Source organism: Trachypithecus francoisi, unplaced genomic scaffold (genome assembly GCF_009764315.1).
Source record: "Trachypithecus francoisi isolate TF-2019V2 unplaced genomic scaffold, Tfra_2.0 Lachesis_group5, whole genome shotgun sequence".
In the NCBI taxonomy this organism is placed as follows: Eukaryota; Metazoa; Chordata; class Mammalia; order Primates; family Cercopithecidae; genus Trachypithecus; species Trachypithecus francoisi.
In genome coordinates, this window is record NW_022681470.1 from 95,663,110 (window position 1) to 95,681,595 (window position 18,486).

At 38.1% G+C, this 18,486-nt stretch overlaps 1 protein-coding gene across 2 annotated transcripts; it reads left to right on the forward strand.

Moving 5' to 3' along the window:
• Window positions 1–3,387: 3,387 nt before the first annotated feature.
• On the forward strand, window positions 3,388–12,399 carry LOC117075047 (small proline-rich protein 2D-like). Of its 2 annotated transcripts, none has more exons than XM_033197078.1 (2): window positions 3,388–3,411; window positions 11,760–12,399. In XM_033197078.1, exon 2 carries the CDS (start codon window positions 11,779–11,781, stop codon window positions 11,995–11,997), a length of 219 nt encoding a protein of 72 aa, XP_033052969.1. In that variant the 5' UTR covers window positions 3,388–3,411; window positions 11,760–11,778; the 3' UTR covers window positions 11,998–12,399. The 2 variants fall into 2 exon arrangements, with proteins under 2 accessions (XP_033052969.1, XP_033052968.1); XM_033197077.1 differs by lacking the exon at window positions 3,388–3,411 and adding an exon at window positions 10,955–11,048.
• Window positions 12,400–18,486: the final 6,087 nt, after the last annotated feature.

An 18,486-nucleotide genomic window follows, 5' to 3' on the forward strand; every position in this document is an offset into this window, starting at 1 on the left:
GGGTAACTATAGTTAACTATTTATTGTATATTTTAAAATAAGTAAAATAGTAGAATTAGAATGTTCCTAACACAAAGAAATGACAAATGCTCGAGATGCTGGAGACCCCAATTACTCTACTCTGATTTGATCGTTACACATGGTATGCCCATATCAAAACATCACATGTACCCAACAATTATATGCAACTATGCACCCGTAATTAAAAGTGCAGATATTGTAAAGATTGAGAGGGTTTGTTTAAAGTATTCAGCACACTATCTAGCACATAGTACATTCTCAATAAATGTCACTTTTTGTTATTACAAAAAAGACATGAATTAGGTGAACCTAGTGACTCAGGTTCATTTTCAATTAAATAAGCATTTATTGTGCACCTTGCAAACATCTTATGCTTTGCTACTTTCTGTGGGTACTAGATAAAAGAAATGTATAACATGAGTCCTCTAAAACAAAGTCTGTGCTTTTCACATGTATATGACCCTGAAAGAAAGGTATCTTGCAACCATGTCCTCATACTGGAAGGTGGGGCTGGTACTAGCCTTTATGCAATTATCTGCAGATGAGAATGTGAAGGAGCAAGGTAAATATGTAGAGGTGGAGTTAGGTTTAATGAGTCACCTCACTCAGTATAATCACTACAAGCTATATAAGGGCCATTATCCCAATCCATCGTCATCCTGCAAGCTGCATCAGGCTTTATCCTACTTGTTCCTTTGGTGAACCAGGTGAGAGATAATTCATCCAGCTACATCTATGAATATATGGTGCTGTCCATAGGAGAAGTCTAGGGATACAAACTAAGGCAGAGTTCATGTATATTTTGCCTTTCTTTTCTTTTTGTTTCTTTCTTTCATTTTCTTTTCTTTTTGTTTGCTTATTTGTTTGGTTAGTTTAGTTTATTCTGGGGCCTTTTTGGAATAAGTTCATTTTTATGGACAAGAATAATGCAAGTAGAAGTTTGCCTTCCTCTAGGCCATTCCACACTCTGTTCCCAGTCTTTTTCCATGCCCTCTTTTCTGGATTGTCCAGCTCAAACTGGGAGGCAGCTGGGACTGTTGCAGAGTCTCTTCCTTGTTCAGTGTTGGTTCCCAGAGCTCCAAGATCTACTTATCCACTAGTTAAACTGCTGCTTGCATTGCTGAGCTCTTCTTCTTGATTAATTAAAGAGAAGGGTGTTTGGTCAAGTGCTTGACATTAAGAGAGTTCCTAAGCTCTACTGAGGGCTATCTCATGCCTCTAAAACACCAAGCTACTTTGAGCCCCTTCACCCATTTTTAATTTGCTGAAGGCCTTAAGGGTCCAGTTTAGCTTCTGGTGCCCATGGGATAAACAGATGTGCATGGTGGAAAGTCTGTCACTTTTGACTCAAGGAAAGCAGTGAAACTAGAAAGAGAGATTGAGGCAATGGTGTCTGGCTGGTTCTGGAAACTTTGGAAGCCTTAGAACAACACACTCAAAGTGTAGAGATACTATGTAGAGACTATACTTGCCCATGACAAGAAATATAGAGACCTGAGGTCTATACTCAGTTGAACCAGTAACATGCCAAGAGTTGATCATAGAAAAGTAACTCAAAGTTAACAAAGTTAATTTTCATTGTGTTCAACAGTGTTGTATCATTCCTGGCCCATTCTTACTTTTTGAGATTTAAAAGAAACAAGAGACATGGCACATGTATACATATTTAACAAACCTGCACGTTGGGCACATGTACTCTAGAACTTAAAGTATAATTAAAAAAAAAAAAAGAAACAAGAAGTTAAAAAAATCGTGATGGTTATTATTAAAATGAAAATTGCTGATAAGTTAAAAGGGGAGAATATGAATAATAGGGTTCTTTGTTTCTCTGTGTCCAGGTTCACTTAAACTTGCAAAAAGATGACCAACCTTTTGAGAAGTGTTGTCACTGTAATTGATGTTTTCTACAAGTACACCAAGCAAGATGAGGAGTGTGGCACACTGAGCAAGGATGAACTAAAGGAACTTCTGGAGAAAGAGTTTCATCCAGTTCTGAAGGTGAGAAACATGTGCCAGAACTGAAGGCTCCTGGAGTCCTGTACATGCTCTGTTATATGACCCAGATCAGCTAAAATGTGCACAGCCCCAGTAAACTCTAAGCAACCTCTATGAGCAGTATTTTGGGGATGCCAGAAAGTCTGTTAAAGCAGCACATATTTTAAAGAAAGTGAATGTTTCGTCCTCACTTTTCCACCTATGCACTCCTACCTTATAGACTCTCAGACTTTCTTATATACCCAGGATTTTCCTTAGAAAAAGCAGAAAATAAATTTGTGCTAGGACACGAATGAATAAATTATCTTATCAAATGGGCAAAAAAAGTATAGAAAGGGAAATCATCTACATGGCAAACTGACAAAATAGCTATGATTAAGAATCAAAAATAAAATATCAGCATTTTATTCCATCTACTTAAAAAGGACTCATCCTGGCATGGTGGCTCACACCTGTAATCCCAGCACTTTGGGAGACTGAGGCAGGTGGATCACGAGGTCAGGAGATCAAGACCATCTTGGCTAATACGGTGAAACCCTGTCTCTACTTAAAATACAAAAAATTAGCCAGGCGTGGTGGCAGGCCCCTGTAGTCCCAGCTACTCGGGAGGCTGAGGCAGGAGAATGGCGTGAACCCAGGAGGCGGAGCTTGCAGTGAGCGGAGATCATGCCACTGCACCCTAGCCTGGGTTACAGAGTGAGACTCTGTCTCAAAAAAAAAAAAAAAAAAGGACTCAGTTATTAGCTTCAAAATAATAGATGATAAATTCTAACATGGGATATATTAACATGTAATCATGTAATAGTTACAATTTATGTAAAACTTAGAAATATCAGTTACTGACCTAAAAAAAAAAAAAAAGAAATATCAGTTACTGAACTTGGTTTATTCTACTCCTTCCTGTAGGCCTTACCTAAGCACTTAATCCTTTAGCTTAAATCCTTGAAATGTCTTCTTCTGAGGATCCCAGTAGTCTTTATTTTCTATTAACCCTTAACATTTACTGGGTTCTATTAACCTAAAGTAATCCTCCACTGGACTAAAACTACATCATGTCAAACATCCACAATTTCACAGCACTATTTGAGTGTGTTGGCTGAGTGTGCAGGTTAGGCTGACCAGGTCTCCCTTGGTATGTCACTCATATACAGAACCCAGATGATCCAGACACAGTGGATGTCATCATGCACATGCTGGATCGAGATCATGACAGAAGACTGGACTTTACTGAGTTTCTTTTGATGATATTCAAGCTGACTATGGCCTGCAACAAGGTCCTCAGCAAGGAATACTGCAAAGCTTCAGGATCAAAGAAGCATAGACATGGTCACCGACACCAAGAGGAAGAAAGTGAAACAGAAGAGGATGAAGAGGATACCCCAGAACATAAATCAGGTTACAGACATTCAAGTTGGAGTGAGGGAGAGGAGCATGGATATGGTTCTGGGCACTCAAGGGGAACTGTGAAACGCAGACATGGGTCCAACTCCAGGAGGCTAGGAAGACAAGGTAATTTATCCAGCTCTGGGAACCAAGAGGGATCTCAGAAAAGGTACCACAGGTCCAGCTCTGGTCACTCATGGAGTAGTGGCAAAGAGAGACATGGTTTCAGCTCTGGAGAACTGAGGGAAAGAATCAATAAGTCACATGTTAGCCCTTCTAGGGAATTTGGGGAAGAATATGAATCTGGGTCTGGATCAAAGAATTGGGAAAGAAAAGGTCATGGTGGTCTGTCATGTGGATTGGAGATTAGTGCGCATGAATCAAACTCTACTCAGTCAAGAAGTAGAGGACAAAAGCTTGGGTCTAGCCGTTCATGTTCAGGAGATAGTCGGAGGCGAAGTCATGCATGTGGTTATAGCAATTCAAGTGGGTGTGGAAGGCCACAAAATGCTTCAAATTCTTGTCAGTCACATAGATTTGGAGGGCAAGTAAATCAATCTAGCTATATTCAGTCAGGCTGTCAGTCAGGAATTAATGGAGGACAAGGCCGTGACTGTGTCTCAGGAGGTCAGCCCTCTGGATGTGGTCAACCTGAGTCTAACTCCTGTAGTCAGTCCTATAGTCAGAGGGGATATGGAGCTCGAGAAAATGGTCAACCACAGAACTCTGGAGGACAACAGAGAACAGGCTCAAGTCAGTCCTCTTTTTGTGGACAATATGAGTCTGGAGGTAGCCAGTCTTGTAGTAATGGTCAACATGAATATGGTTCCTGTGGCCGCTTTTCAAACTCTTCTAGTTCAAATGAATTTTCCAAATGTGGTAAACATCGGTCTGGTTCAGGTCAGTTTACTCGCTGTGAACAACATGGAACAGGCTTGAGTCAGTCCTCTGGCTTCGAACAACATGTATCTGGCTCAGGTCAAACTTGTGGCCTATATGGGTCTAGATCAAGTCAATCCTCAGGCTATGATGAGCATGGGTCTAGCTCAGGTAAGACATCTGGCTTTGGACAACACAGGTCTGGCTCAGGTCATTCCTCTGGCTTTGGCCAACATGGATCAGGCTCAGGTCAATCCTCTGGCTTTGGACAGCATGAGTCTGGCTCAGGAAAATCCTCTGGTTTTGGACAGCATGAGTCTGACTCAGGACAATCCTCTGGTTTTGGACAACATGAGTCTAGATCATGTCAGTCTAGCTATGGACAACATGGTTCTGGCTCACATCAATCATCTGGCTATGGCCAACATGGGTCTAGACAGACATCTGGTTTTGGGCAACATGGGTTGGGCTTGGGTCAATCCACTGGGTTTGGCCAATATGGATCAGGCTCAGGTCAGTCCTTTGGTGGAGCTTGCAGTGAGCAGAGATCGTGCCACTGCACCCTAGCCTGGGTTACAGAGTGAGACTCTGTCTCAAAAAGAAAAAAAGGACTCAGTTATTAGCTTCAAAATAATAGATGATAAATTCTAACATGGAATATGTTAACATGTGATCATGTAATAGTTACAATTTATGTAAAACTTAGAAATATCAGTTACTGAACTTGGTTTATTCCACTCCTTCCTTCCACTTCCAAACACCACATATTCTCACTTACATGTGGGAATTGAACAATGAGATCACGTGGACACAGGAAGGGGAACATCACACACCAGGGCATATGTGGGGAGGGGGAAGGAGGGAGGGATAGCATTAGGAGATATACCTAATGTAAATGACGAGTTAATGGGTGCAGCACACCAACATGCCACATGTATACATATGTAACAAACCTGCATGTTGTGCACATGTACCCTAGAACTTAAAGTATAATAATAATAAAAAAGAATTTCTTAGATATCATGATTCATTTTCCTCTTGCTGCTTTCAGGATTCTTTCTTTTGATAATTTGATTATAATTTGTGTCACAGTGGGTGTCATTGAATTCATTGGATTCTTAAGGATTTCTTAGATATGAACATTCACTTCCCTCTTGCTGCTTTCAAGATTCTCTATTTTAATAATTTGATTATAAGGTGTGTCACAGCGGGTGTCATTGAATTCGCTGAACCTGGAGTTTGTTATGTTTTTTGAATACGTAAGTTTGCCTTTTACAGAATTCATATAATGGGCCTACAGCCTTTGAGACGGACTTTTCTCACTTATCAGTTTGCATTTCAAATTCAACTATGTCTTTGAGTCTTGACACGTCATTCCATGTTATCACTGTGCAGCATTCCATTGCATGGGTGTGATGTACCACAGTTTATCAATTGAATTATTGAAGGACATCTTGGTAGATCACAGATAGTGGATATTATGACTAAAGCTGCCATAATTATTTTGAATACACATTATATTTTGTAGAGTTATTTTAAAATGTACTAGATCAATTTTTGAATGTGGTATTGCTGGATCATATCATAAAATTATGTATATCTTTTAAGATTATGAGTTAGTATGGATTTTTTTCATAGTGTTTATATTTTATTTAACCTTTCTCAAACTTACAGTAGAATTTTCAGGTCTCTCATCCTATGTTAGAGTTCAAACAGTCTTTATTCTCCAAATTTTTTTTCACAATTTTGTTTGTGTTTCTGTTTTCCTTTTTGACTTTTTTGGAGGGAGACCACAGCCTATGCACATTCACTATCTTGAAAAGATTCTTAGAAGGAGAAGTATCTGATTCATTCCATCATTTATCACATATCCTTCTTAATCTCATTAACACTAAACATAAAGTAATATAAAGTATTTTATATTACTAATAGTTCTTGAATTTTGCTCTTAAATATTTGTATCTAACATATGGAGAAAATAAAAGTAGAATTTATAAGGTTTATAAACTTTGGAAAGATTAGTGCTAATGAGTTATTCAGTTTAAGAATTTAGCCTAAAAATTGGGTTATTTGCAGGAGAAGGAATGTGATATTTAAATGAGCAGCTTTTTATTGTCCTAAACAGCTAACCACAGTAACAGTAGACTAAATTGGAGGTAACATCATATATTTTTTTCACACAGAATAAACCATTATATATTTTTTCATGCAGAATAGAAATATCTGTACATGTTACTATTTTGCAAATCAACAAGTTAACGTATTGCTATTTATTGTTTTTAGAATTTTTTTGTATTAATTGAATTCAGAGGAAAGCTGTAGATAGTCCAAATAACATGGAAACATTACAGTATTTTTTAATATCCTTTGTTCTAAATTTCTACTTAGGTTAACTCTCATTTTTATTACATAAGAATAAATATCAAGATTAGTCTATCTTATTATTTCTGCACACTTCATTCAAATCATATATTTGCATTTGCTTTGTCCTAAAAACCTGGCACACTCTTAAAATAAGAATAATATAAAAGGTCTTAAAGAAAACCCAGTATCTTTCTCAACCATAAACAACTTGAACTTGATATTTTGCCTATACCTGTTTGATTAGCCATGTGTTTCTGTAATATTTTGAGTACTATCTGTAGCCAGTGCTAAGTACTTTATTTGCAGTCTCCGATTTAATTTTTTTCTCAGGACAATTTAGTGGTAGGTACTATTATTATCACTATATTCTATTGTCTTTATCACCTGTCTACTAATAATCCATTTCTTCCAATTTCATCATATTATGGCCAGTTTTGTGATTTCTATTGTTCTGGCTCTTGGATAGTAGACAAACTCATTCCTGATTTTTTCATCATAGTATGATCTGTCAATTTTGGTAAACTGTTTTGTTTTTTTTGTTTTGTTTTGTTTTTTGAGACGGAGTCTCACTCTGTTGCCCAAGCTGGAGTGCAGTGGCATGATTTCAGTTTACTGCAACCTCTGCCTCCTGGGTGCAAGCAATTCTCTGCCTCAGCCTTGTGAGTAGCCTGGATTATAGGCCCCAGCCCCAACGCTCAGCTAATTTTTGTATTCTTAGTAGAGACTGGGTTTCACCATGTTGGCCAGGCTGGTCTTGAACTCCTGACCTTGTGATTCACCCACTTTGGCCTCCCTAAGTGCTGAGAGTACAGACATGAGCCACAGTCCCTGGCCTGGTAAACTGCTTTATAGATACATATGGTTATTGCATGTCTATGGCTTCTGTGTACATATGTCAGTGCTATGAGGATGAGGATTATTATTGAGATTTTCTTCAAGAGAGATTCTAGAAGGGATGTGATGAAATGTAGATCTGTAAAAATAAAACAACTGTTACTTACATCCAGCCCCACCTTTAGTGTCTGGCCAAAAATGCAAAAAAGAAAGACCATTATCTGATTAATTGAGCGATAGACAGGCTTGTCCCTTGTCAGCTTTTCAAAGTAGAATTTTAAGATTCCTTACTCAGTAATAGGTAGCATCTGGAGAATACTTTGAAAAGTAAAACAAGAAAATAAACATCATCTGTAATTTCACCAGCCATATATAATCATGTTTAATATATTGTTTCATTTGTTTCCTATCCTTTAATAAATGTTGATGAGAATGTAGTCATGCTTTACATATGTTTTTAGTACAATTCTAATGTTTTAAATTATATTAAACAGTCTTCCAAAGCATCTACCGTAAGGATCTTCACTCTTCTACCATATGTATGTTCTGTAATTTATTGGATTCAGCATGGAAGGACAATGCAGGCTTAGCCTTTCATTCAGAAATAAAAGCAGAAGGCAGATATGCATGGGGAGTTGCAGTTACCATTTCTCTGAGCATCAAGAATATTTTACCAAATTCCTGTTTCTTTGTTTTTTTCATATTTAATTTTAAATCTTTATTTGCCAGTACTATTTTGTTTAGTGGAATATATAGTATTGAAATGTGAGATAAAATGTTGAATCAAGTATTACACAAAATTAAAAGTGTTTGCACAAAGTGAATGGATCGCCACGAAATTATGTTATGTGAAAAAAAGAGCAATTCTCAAAAGGTTACATGATGTATAAATTCACTCAAATATTCTTAAAATAATGAAATCATAGAGATGGACAAAAGAGTAATATTTGCTAGAGGTAAGTATTTGGGAAGGGAGGGGTTGTTATGACTGTATGTGGGGAGCAGAGGAGACTTGTGGGAATGGCATAGTTATGTATTTTGATTGTAGTAGTTAGCCAAAGCTACGAATGTGATGTACATTTCGTAGCATTATAAACACACACACACAAATGAGTGAATATATAATTAATCATATTCAAATATACTTTGTGAATCACAAAAAATTAAAAGTGTTCGTTCTTTCCTGTCATTTTTAAGTACTAATAATTCATACTTAATGATCCCCCAGAAAATTACGGAGTAGAAGTAATAGGAATGAACCTAAGGCCATCAGACTCTTAAGAAGATAAAGCTAACCCCTTTAGACATGCAGATAGATAATAGATAAAGAACTATGGTGTATGTGTGTGTGTTTTGTGTGTGTGTGTGTGTGTGTGTGTGTGTGAAGTATGTCTTGCTCTAGGTCTCAGGGCCTGGATGTCATAACTAGGGGAAGCTGTGACTGGTAGCTTCCCCTCTTCATGTTGTGGCCGCTCTTCATGTAACTGGTCTGTGAGGAACCGTGAGTTTCCAGTTCTCCACCTCAACTTGTAAAGTCAGCCTATCTGAGATGCTGGGGACACTAGGGCTGCTGTCAATCTGGTGCCTGCAATGCTGCAATAAGCAGCCTGTTTGAGTGGGGTGTTCTCAGAAGGGGAGTCTCAGGGCTGATCCAAACTATGTTATCTCCCACAGTGATCTCATTTGGCAGCCAATTTCCCAATTTTGCATATTAGAAATCAGACATTTCTCTAAGGATTTGTGTTGTAGATGTGATGTGAGGCTCTGGGGAGGAGTAGGGGACCTATTGAGAGAAGTCTGTTTACTTCACCCACTGTGCTTGGCATGTGTCATGGTCTATAGGAAGCATTTGGTGAGAACACTGTTTGTAAACACCTGGCCTCAAGGTGCTGACATGATAGTTCTATTTCTGTAGCATCAGGTCAGTGGTGATCTTGGCCAAAAGCCCTTCCTTAGAGACTGGAGCAGTTGCAGATATGGGAAGCTAACCTGCTTAACTGAGGGATGTGATGCTGGGTTGATTCAGTGCTCTTGCTCTATCTGGAGGATAGGTGGTGAGTGCTCCAAAGAATTTGAGTCACTCCTTTTCTTCTTTTTTCTTATCTTCCTCTTCCTTCTTCTTCTTCAATTATAAAACTACATTCTTGGAAAGCTTCCAGATTATTGGCCCAGATAAGGAAGCTCCAGCAGTATTATTTTAAATGTTTAATATACAATGTTTAGTAAGCCCCACTGATTGCATGAAGAGTTTTAAAAAGATGTGAAAGACATTCACATTGGCAACATATGTATTGAGTGAACAGTGTGTACTAAAATGGACAGATGAGAGGTACACATTGGGGTGTGAGTTGATAATCTAGTAGGTTGTGGGGCTAGAGGGCTTTGGGAAAAGACAAAGGAAGAACATGCAAACAAATAAAATACTACTGTCTTTCAAAGACTGAAACCTGTTCTGAAAGAGAAGTAGAGAAAGCAAACATATAGGATCATACTTAGTTTATATTTTCCCCTCGATTTCAGACTTTAAGTCCTCTGACCTTCTCTACTCTGCAAACCTTCTTCTAATTATTTCCATAAGATACTGTGAGTCTATGCCTCTTGTTCTCTATAGGATGTTCACAGGGAATCATATAGGGATGGTTGAATACATAGAGTTGAAACGAATGCTTGTAACTTTGGTTCCCTTCTCTCAATTTCCTTAATGTGGTGACTAGGAAGCATGTTATTCATAAATTAAGAGCCTGTAGTACATATCCTTGATGGTAGCAGTAGCAATCCTACAGGGGAGACTGGATCTCACTCTGGTATCTCTCCCGGAAAACAAGTGTCTCTATGAGGGATGTGGAAAACAACTTCAAAGAGAAAAGGAATATAGGTAAAATCTGGGGTTCTGTGAGAGAAAGAGAGAGGTGGAGCAGAAAATTTCAGGCTTGAACAGAGTCAACAGAAGGCAAGATGTGGTCAGTGCCTTCAAAACCAGAGGTAGGTATGATGCTCCTCTGTTTACAATTCCAGGGAAGAAGGTTGACCTGGCTGTGGTCATACAACTTAGCAAAAAAGTCTGGGGCCAGAACTCAGGCCTTTGTTAAGTCTGTCCATCCTTCTAGCACATTGGCAAATTGTATGAGGAAAACCCAGGTGGAGATGGGTTCATGTACAACAATATGGCATTCAGTTACAGGGCAGGAAGTTTTATGATTTAGAAAATGTGTTAGACAGGAAGCATTCATTGCCCCCAATCAAGAAAGAGAGCCCTTGACCACCAGTTAGAGAATCTCCCAAGTCCCTCTTTGCCGTAAGTCACTGAAATTGATATGTAAGGCAGAGCCTCCGTGAGTCAGGAGCACTTAATCCAGTGGAGAGATCCCAGAACAGGATATTTACCAATTTGAGAATCCCTGTCATGCCAGTTATGGATAAATTTGCATTTCAGTTGGGACATTGCTGGACCAGCCCAGTTTTAGGTAACTACCCTTCCTGCTGGGTGGGGTAGCAGGCCCTATAAAGAGGTTCCCTGCTCTACAACTCCTAAACTCCTGGTACTTGAGCACTGATCTGCTTTGGAGAACCTGGTGAGTCTGCTTCCTTGAGTTCCTCTGTTCTTTGTGCCCTGAAACATTGAATTTAATCTGAATACGTCAAGTTTGGCAGATCCAAACCTATGATGATAGGTTTGATGGTACTTAGTGAATGGAACTACAGGATTAGACTACATGATACAGTGTTTTATATTGCTTTTTAAAAAATGCACAGTTATATGTCCATATGAACAGAGAAGTTAATAGGAAAGCCTTTGTTTGAAGAAAGGGATGAAGTATTTTTCTCTTTTCCGTATTTTCCTGGTGTCCTTTTCAAAGGTTTGTGTCTTAGCAGGTGTGAGAGCCGCACTTCTTCCTGAACAGCCCTTACTCTGTGCCCAAGTCAACCCACCGGTGCTTTACAACAGATAATGATGATAGGAATAGCTGTGAGATTGCCCAGGGGGTCTGAACTTGTGATTGCCTTTCCTGGAGATGTTATTTTCATGGAAAAACATGCTTGCTTCTTTATTACAGGGATGTTTTCTTTGGAAAAATTGTATGAGGAAAGGCAGGATTTCCTAGGGCCGATGAAGCAACTTGCTAAAGTGGAAAGGAGAAGACAGGAAGTCATGAAAAGGGAGCTAAGAGTTTAAATAAATTTTTGGAGATTGGAGAAATAATATGCCATGGTATTACATAAGCTTTGGCGTCTCTCTCTGGAGGATTCCTTTCCCGTGAACACTGTCGTATCATTTCTTTCAGATTCTGAGACTCTAGCAGGATGTCTTATCAACAGCAGCAGTGCAAGCAGCCCTGCCAGCCACCTCCTGTGTGCCCCACGCCAAAGTGCCCAGAGCCACGTCCACCCCTGAAGTGCCCTGAGCCCTGTCCACTACCAAAGTGTCCAGAGCCCTGCCCACCTCAGCAGTGCCAGCAGAAATATCCTCCTGTGCCACCTTCCCCACCCTGCCAGCCAAAGTGTCCACCCAAGAACAAGTAACAGCTTCAGGATTCATCAGGACCATGAAAGGATAAGGATATTTGGCTCACCTCGTTCCACAGCTCCACCTGCATCTTCTCATCAAAGCCATCAAGGGATACACAGGGAACTTCTTTCCCCTTAGCCTATGATCTGCCCATGATGACCCCGATAGCAAAATGTTTCCTTTCTGAGGCTGCCATACTGCCACCGTCCAGGTGGAGACGTAGAAAGGAAGTCCTCAGCAGTGCTAGTTCCCAGAGCTTTGGAAGAAAGACCAGCAGCTCTGTCCCTGGGAACCATCAGAGAATTCTGTTGATGTTTTCTGTGTCTGTCTGTCCCCTGGGCATGAGCTTCTACCACCTGTGCAGTTGTCACTTTCCTTTCTCTCCCTGAATAAAGTATCTATGCATATACATTTGTGAATGGATCTTTTGTTTCTTTTCAAATCTGCTTTATTGGTAGTATTATGTAATCATTTGGATTTATTTCCACCTTTTTTTAATCCACAGGAAGGATCTCACAATTTTGGTCATACCAAAGGTTATGTCTGTATTATTTAAACCCCTTTCAGTTTTCCTTAATTAGTGTTTAATTGATTTGAGGAAGATATTATTCAACTTCTCTGAATGTCAATCTCTTTACTGTAAAGTGAGCAATATAACTTTTACCTAACAAACTAGTCTAAGGCATAAAATTGAATTACTATCTGAAATTTTGTTGGCACAATGCCTGACACATAATTAGCTGTCTTTTGATAGAAGTTTATTTGCAGCAAGGTATCATTTTTTCCACCATTACCACCACCACCACCACCATCATCATCATCATCATCATCACTCCCCACTACAACCACCACCATATTTGTTCCAGCAAGAGAGTGGCTTGGATGTAACTAATGTAGAAAACAAGAAGACTCTGTTTTGTTATTTTTTGCTGATTCCTAATACCTATACACATTTTTAGGGTACATGTGATATTTTGTTACACGGATCAAATGTGTAATGATAAAGTCAGGATATTAGGAACTTTATGGCATTCATCACCTTGAGCATTTATCATTTCTGTCTTTGTTGGAAACATTTACTTTCCTCTCTTCTACCTATTTGAAAAATACAATATGTTGTTGTAACCTGTAATCACCGTACTCTGCTATCAGATGTTAAAACGTACTCCTTTTATATATCTGTATGTTTGTACTCATTAACCAGTGTGTTTTCATTCTCCATCCCTGAACACCCTTCCTGGCTTCTGGTATCTATCATTCTACTCTCTGTCTTTATAGATCAACTTTTGTAGCTCCCACATATGAGTAAAAACATGTAATATTTTTCTTTCTCTGCTTGATTTATTTTACTTAACATAACGACCTCCAGTTGAATCTGTGTTGCTTCCAATGACAGGATTTCATTCCTTTTATTACAATGGAATAGTATTTCATTGCCTGTATGTACAATCTTCTCTTCATCCATTCATTTGTTAATGGATGCTTATGTTACACATCTTTGCTATTGTGAATAGTGCTGCAATAACCATGGGAGTTTAGGCATCCCTTTTATAATCTGAATTATTTTCCTTTGGATAGATACAGAGTAGTTGGATTGCTGGTTTGAAAGATAATTCTATTTTTGGTTTTTTGGAGAAATCTTACTGTTCTCCACAATGGCTGTACTAATTTACATTCCCACCAAGAGCATATAAGACATTTTCCTTTGCATCCTCTTTGGCATCAGGTATTTTTTAAATTTTTACTTTAAGTTCCAGGGTACATGTGCAGGTTTGTTATACAGTTAAACTTGTATCACAGGAGTTTTTCATAAAGCTATTTTGTCACCCAGGTATTAATGGTAGTACCCATTAGTTATTTTTCCTAATCCTTTTCTTCCCCATAACCTCCACCCTGTGGTAGGCCTCATTGTCTGCTGTTCCCCTCTATGTGTCCATGTGTTCTCATTATTTAACTTGCTGTTATAAGTGAGAACATGCCATATTTGGTTTTTCTGTTTCTGCATTAGTTTTTAAGTATAGTGGCCTTCAGCTCCATCCATGAACCTATAGAGCATACAGTCTGATTTCTTCTTATGACTGCATAGTATTTCATGGTGTGTATGTACACTTTTTCTTTATGTAGTTTATCACTAATGGGCACTTAGTTTGATTCCTTGTCTTTGCTATGATGAATAGTGCTGCAATGAACATACATGTTTATGAATCTTTATGATAGAATTGTTTATATTCCTTTGGGTATATACCAAGTAATTGGATTGCTGGTTTTAATGGTAGTACTTTTCTTTAATTTTAGTTCTTTGAGTAATTGCCACACTGTATTCCATAATGTTTGAATAACTCTACACTCCCACAAACAGTGTATAAGCATTTACTTTTCTCTACAACCCTCTAGCACCTCTTTTTTCTTGACAATTTAGTAATAGCCACCTGCGTGGTGTGAGACTGTATCTCATTGTGGTTTTGATATGTATTTCTCCAGTGATCCGAGACATTGAACTTTTATTCATATGCTTCTTGGCCACATGTATGTCTCCTTTTGAAAGTGTCTGTTCCTGTCTTTTGCCCACTTTTCAATGGGGTTGCTTTTTTTTTTTTCTTTTGTAAATTTGTTCAAATTCCTCATGGATCCTGGACATTAGACCTTTATAAGATGTGTACCTTGCAAAATTTTTATCCCATTCTTTTGGTTGTCTGTTTACTTTTTTGATAGTTTCCTTCACTATGCAGAAGCTCTTTAGTTTAACTAGATCCCATTTGTCAATTTTTTTTCAGTTGCTTTTGACATCTTCATCATGAAATCTTTGCTAGTTCCTGTGTCCAGAAAAGTATTGCCTGGGTTGTTTTCCAGAGTTTTTATAGTTTTGGGTTCTACATTTAAGTCTTTAATCCATCTTGAGTTGATTGTTGTATATGATGTAAGGAAGGTATCCAGTTTCAATCTTCTGCATATGGTTAGCCAGTTATCCCAGCACCATTTATTGAAAGTGCTTTTCCCATTGCTTGTCTTTGACACATTTTTAGAAGGTGTGTTGTCTTATTTCTGCATTTCCTATTCTGTTACATTAGTCTATGTGTCTGTTTTTCCATGAGTACTATGCTGTTTTGTTTATGGTAGCCTTGTAGTATAGCTTGTAGCTGGGTAGCATGATGCCTCCAGCTTTGTTCTCTTTGCTTAGGATTACCTTGTCTATTTGGGCTGATTTTTGATGAATTTTAAAATTTTTAAATAGTTTTTTTTCTAGTTTTGTGAAGAACTTCATTGGTAGTTTGAGAGGAGTCACATTGAATCTGCAAATTGGACAGTATGGCCCTTTTAACGATATTGATTTTTCCTATTCATGAGTATGAAATGTTTTTCCATTTGTTTGTGTCACCACTGATCTATTTCAGTAGTGTTCTATAATTCTCCTTGTAGAGTTCTTTCACCTCTCTGGTTATCTGTACACCTAGGTATTTTATCCTTTTTGTGGCAATTGTGAATGGGAATGTGTTTCTGATTTGACTCTTGTCTTGGTTGTTGGTGTATAGGAGTGAAAGCAATTTTTGTACATTGATTTTGAATCCAGAAACGTTGCTGAAGTTGTTTTTCAGTTGCAAGACGCTTTCGGTCTTTGGCCATAGGGTTTCCTAGATATAGAATCATGTCATGTACAAACAGAAATAGTTTGACTTACCCTCTTTCTCTTTTGATGCTCTTTATTTCCTTATCTTCTCTGATTGCTCTGGCCAGGACTTCCCATATTATGTTGAACAGGAGTGGTGAGAGAGGGCATCCTTCTCTTGTGCTAGTATGACTCCAATTTTTCCCCATTCTGTATGATGTTGACTGTGGGTCTGCCATAGATGGTTTTTGTTATTTTGAGGTCTGTTTCTTTAATACCTACTTTGAGAGTTTTTAACTTAAAAGGGTGTTGAGTTTCATGGATAGCTTTTTCAGCATATATTGAGATAATCATGTGATTTTTGTCTTTAGTTTTGTTTATGTGATGAATCACAGTTTTTGATTTGCATATGTTGAACATCCCAAGGGTAAAGCCAACTTGATTGTGGTAGATAAACTTTTTGATGTGTTGCTGGATTCAGTTTGCCAGATTTTTTTGAGGATTTTTGCGTTGATGTTCATCAAGGATATTTCTTGATATCCTTGATGTTTTCTTTTTTGTTGCGTCTTTGCCAGGTTTTGGTATCAGGGTGATGCTGGCCTCACAGAATGAGTTAGAGAGGAGTTCCCTCTCAATATTTTGGAATAGTTCCAGCAGGAATGATATAAGCTCTTGTTTGCACAGCTGGGAGAATTCAGCTGTCAATTTGTCTTGTCCCGGGCTTATTTTGATTAGTAGGCTATTTATTACTGATTCAACTTTGGAGCTCATTATTGGTTCTTTCAAAAATTCAAATTCTTCCTGGCTCAGGTTTTGGAGGGTGTATGTTTCCAAGAATGTATTTGCTTCTTCTACATTTTTAACTTATGTACATAGAGGTGTTCATAATATTCTGATTTTTATTTGTATTTCTGTGGAGTCAGTGGTAATATCCCCTTTGTCATTTGTAATTGTGTTCATTTGTATCTTCCCTCTTTTCTTCTTTATTCATCTAGCCTGCAGTCTATTTATTTCATCAGCTTTTTAAAGAAGCATCTCCTAGATTTATTGATCTTTTGAATGTATTTTTTTTGGGTGTGTCTCAATGTCCTTCAGTTTGGCTCTGATTTTAGTTAGTTCTTATAATCTTGTTTTGCAGTTGGTTTTCTCTTGGTTCTCTAGTTCTTTTAGTTGTGATTTTATGTTTTTACACTGAGATCTTTCTAACTTGTTTTTTTTTGAGATGGAGTCTCACTTTGTTGCCCAGGCTGGAGTACAGTGGCACAATCTCAGCTCACTGCAACCTCTGCCTCCCTGGTTCAAGCAATTCTCCTGCCTCAGCCTTCTGAGTGGCTGGGACTACAGGTGCCCACCACCACGCCTGGTTAATTTTTTGTATTTTTAGTAGAGATGGGGTTTCACCATGTTGTAGTGCTATAAATTTCCCTCTTAACACTGTTTAGCTGTGTCCCAGAGATTCTGGTATGTTGTAACTTAAGAACTTCTTGATTTTTTTCCTTAATTTGATTTCCCCAGAGACATTCAGAAGCAGGTTATTGAATTTCTAAGTAATTGTATGTTTTGGAGTTAATTTCTTAGTCTTGATTTCTAATTTTATTCAGCCGTAGTTTAGAAATTGGTTGTTATGATTTCAGTGCTTTTGTATTTGCTGAGGAGTGTTTTACTTCCTATCAAGTGATGAATTTTAGACTATGTGCCAAGTGGCAATGAGAAGAATATATACTCTGTTGTTTTCAGGTGGATAGTTGTAGATTATTAGCAGGTGCATTTGATCCAGTGCTGAGTTTTGGTGGTGAATAGCATTGTTAATTTTCTGTCTCTATGATGTGTCTAATACTGTCCATGTGATGTTTCAGTCTCTCACTATTATTATGTGGGAGTCTAAGTCTCTTTGAAGGTCTCTAAGAACTTGATTTATAAATATGAGTTCTCCTGTGTTGGGTTCACATGTATTTAAGAGAGTTAGGTCTTCTTGTTGATTTAAACTCTTTACTTACCATTATGTAATGCTGTTTGGGGGCCTTTTTTGATGTTTGTTGGTCTAATGTCTCTTTTGTCTGAAATTAGGATTGCAACCTCAGCATTTTTTCTGTTTTTCATTTGTTTGGTAGATTTTTCTCCATCCCTTTACTTTGAGCCTATGTGTGTCATTGTATGTGATATTGGTCTCTTGAAGACAGCATACCAGTGGCCCTTGGTTCTTTCTCCAGCTTGCCACTCTGTGTTTTAATTGGGGCATTTAGCCCATTCACATTCAAGGTTAGTATTGATACATGTGGATTTCATTGCTTCATGATATTAGCTGGTTATTCTGCAAACTTGTTTATGTGGTTGCCTCATAGTGTCACTGGTGTGTGTACTAAAGTGTGTTTCTGTAGTTGCAGGTAATTGTATTTTCTTTCTATATTTAGTGCTCCCTTTAGGAGCTCTAGTAATGCAGGTCTGGTGATAACAAATTCTGTTAGCATTAGCTTGTCTGAAAATGATCCTTTTTTCTCTTTAATTTATGAAACTGAGTTTGACTAGACATGGAATTCTGGGTTGGTATCTTTTTTCTAAGAATGTTGTATATTGGCTCCCAATCTCTTCTTGCTCGTACAGTTTCTGCTGAGAAGTCTGCTTTTAGTCTGAGGGACTTCCCTATATAGGTGACCTGACCATTCTTTCTACCTGTCTTTAGCATTTATTCTTTCATTTGACCTTGAAGAATCTGATGATTATGTATCTTGCAGTTGATGTTCTTCTGCAGTATCTTACTAGGGTTCTTGGCATTTTCTGAATTTGAATGTCTACTCCTCTAGCTAGGTTGGGGAAGTTCTCACGGATAATATTTTGAAATACATTTCCAGGTTGAGTACATTCTTCCCATCTCTTTCAGCAACACCAGTGAATCACAGAT

Excerpts from the sequence above, each read along its gene's own strand:
- LOC117075047 (XM_033197078.1), top strand. The coding sequence starts at position 11,779 with ATGTCTTATCAACAGCAGCAGTGCAAGCAGCCCTGCCAGCCACCTCCT.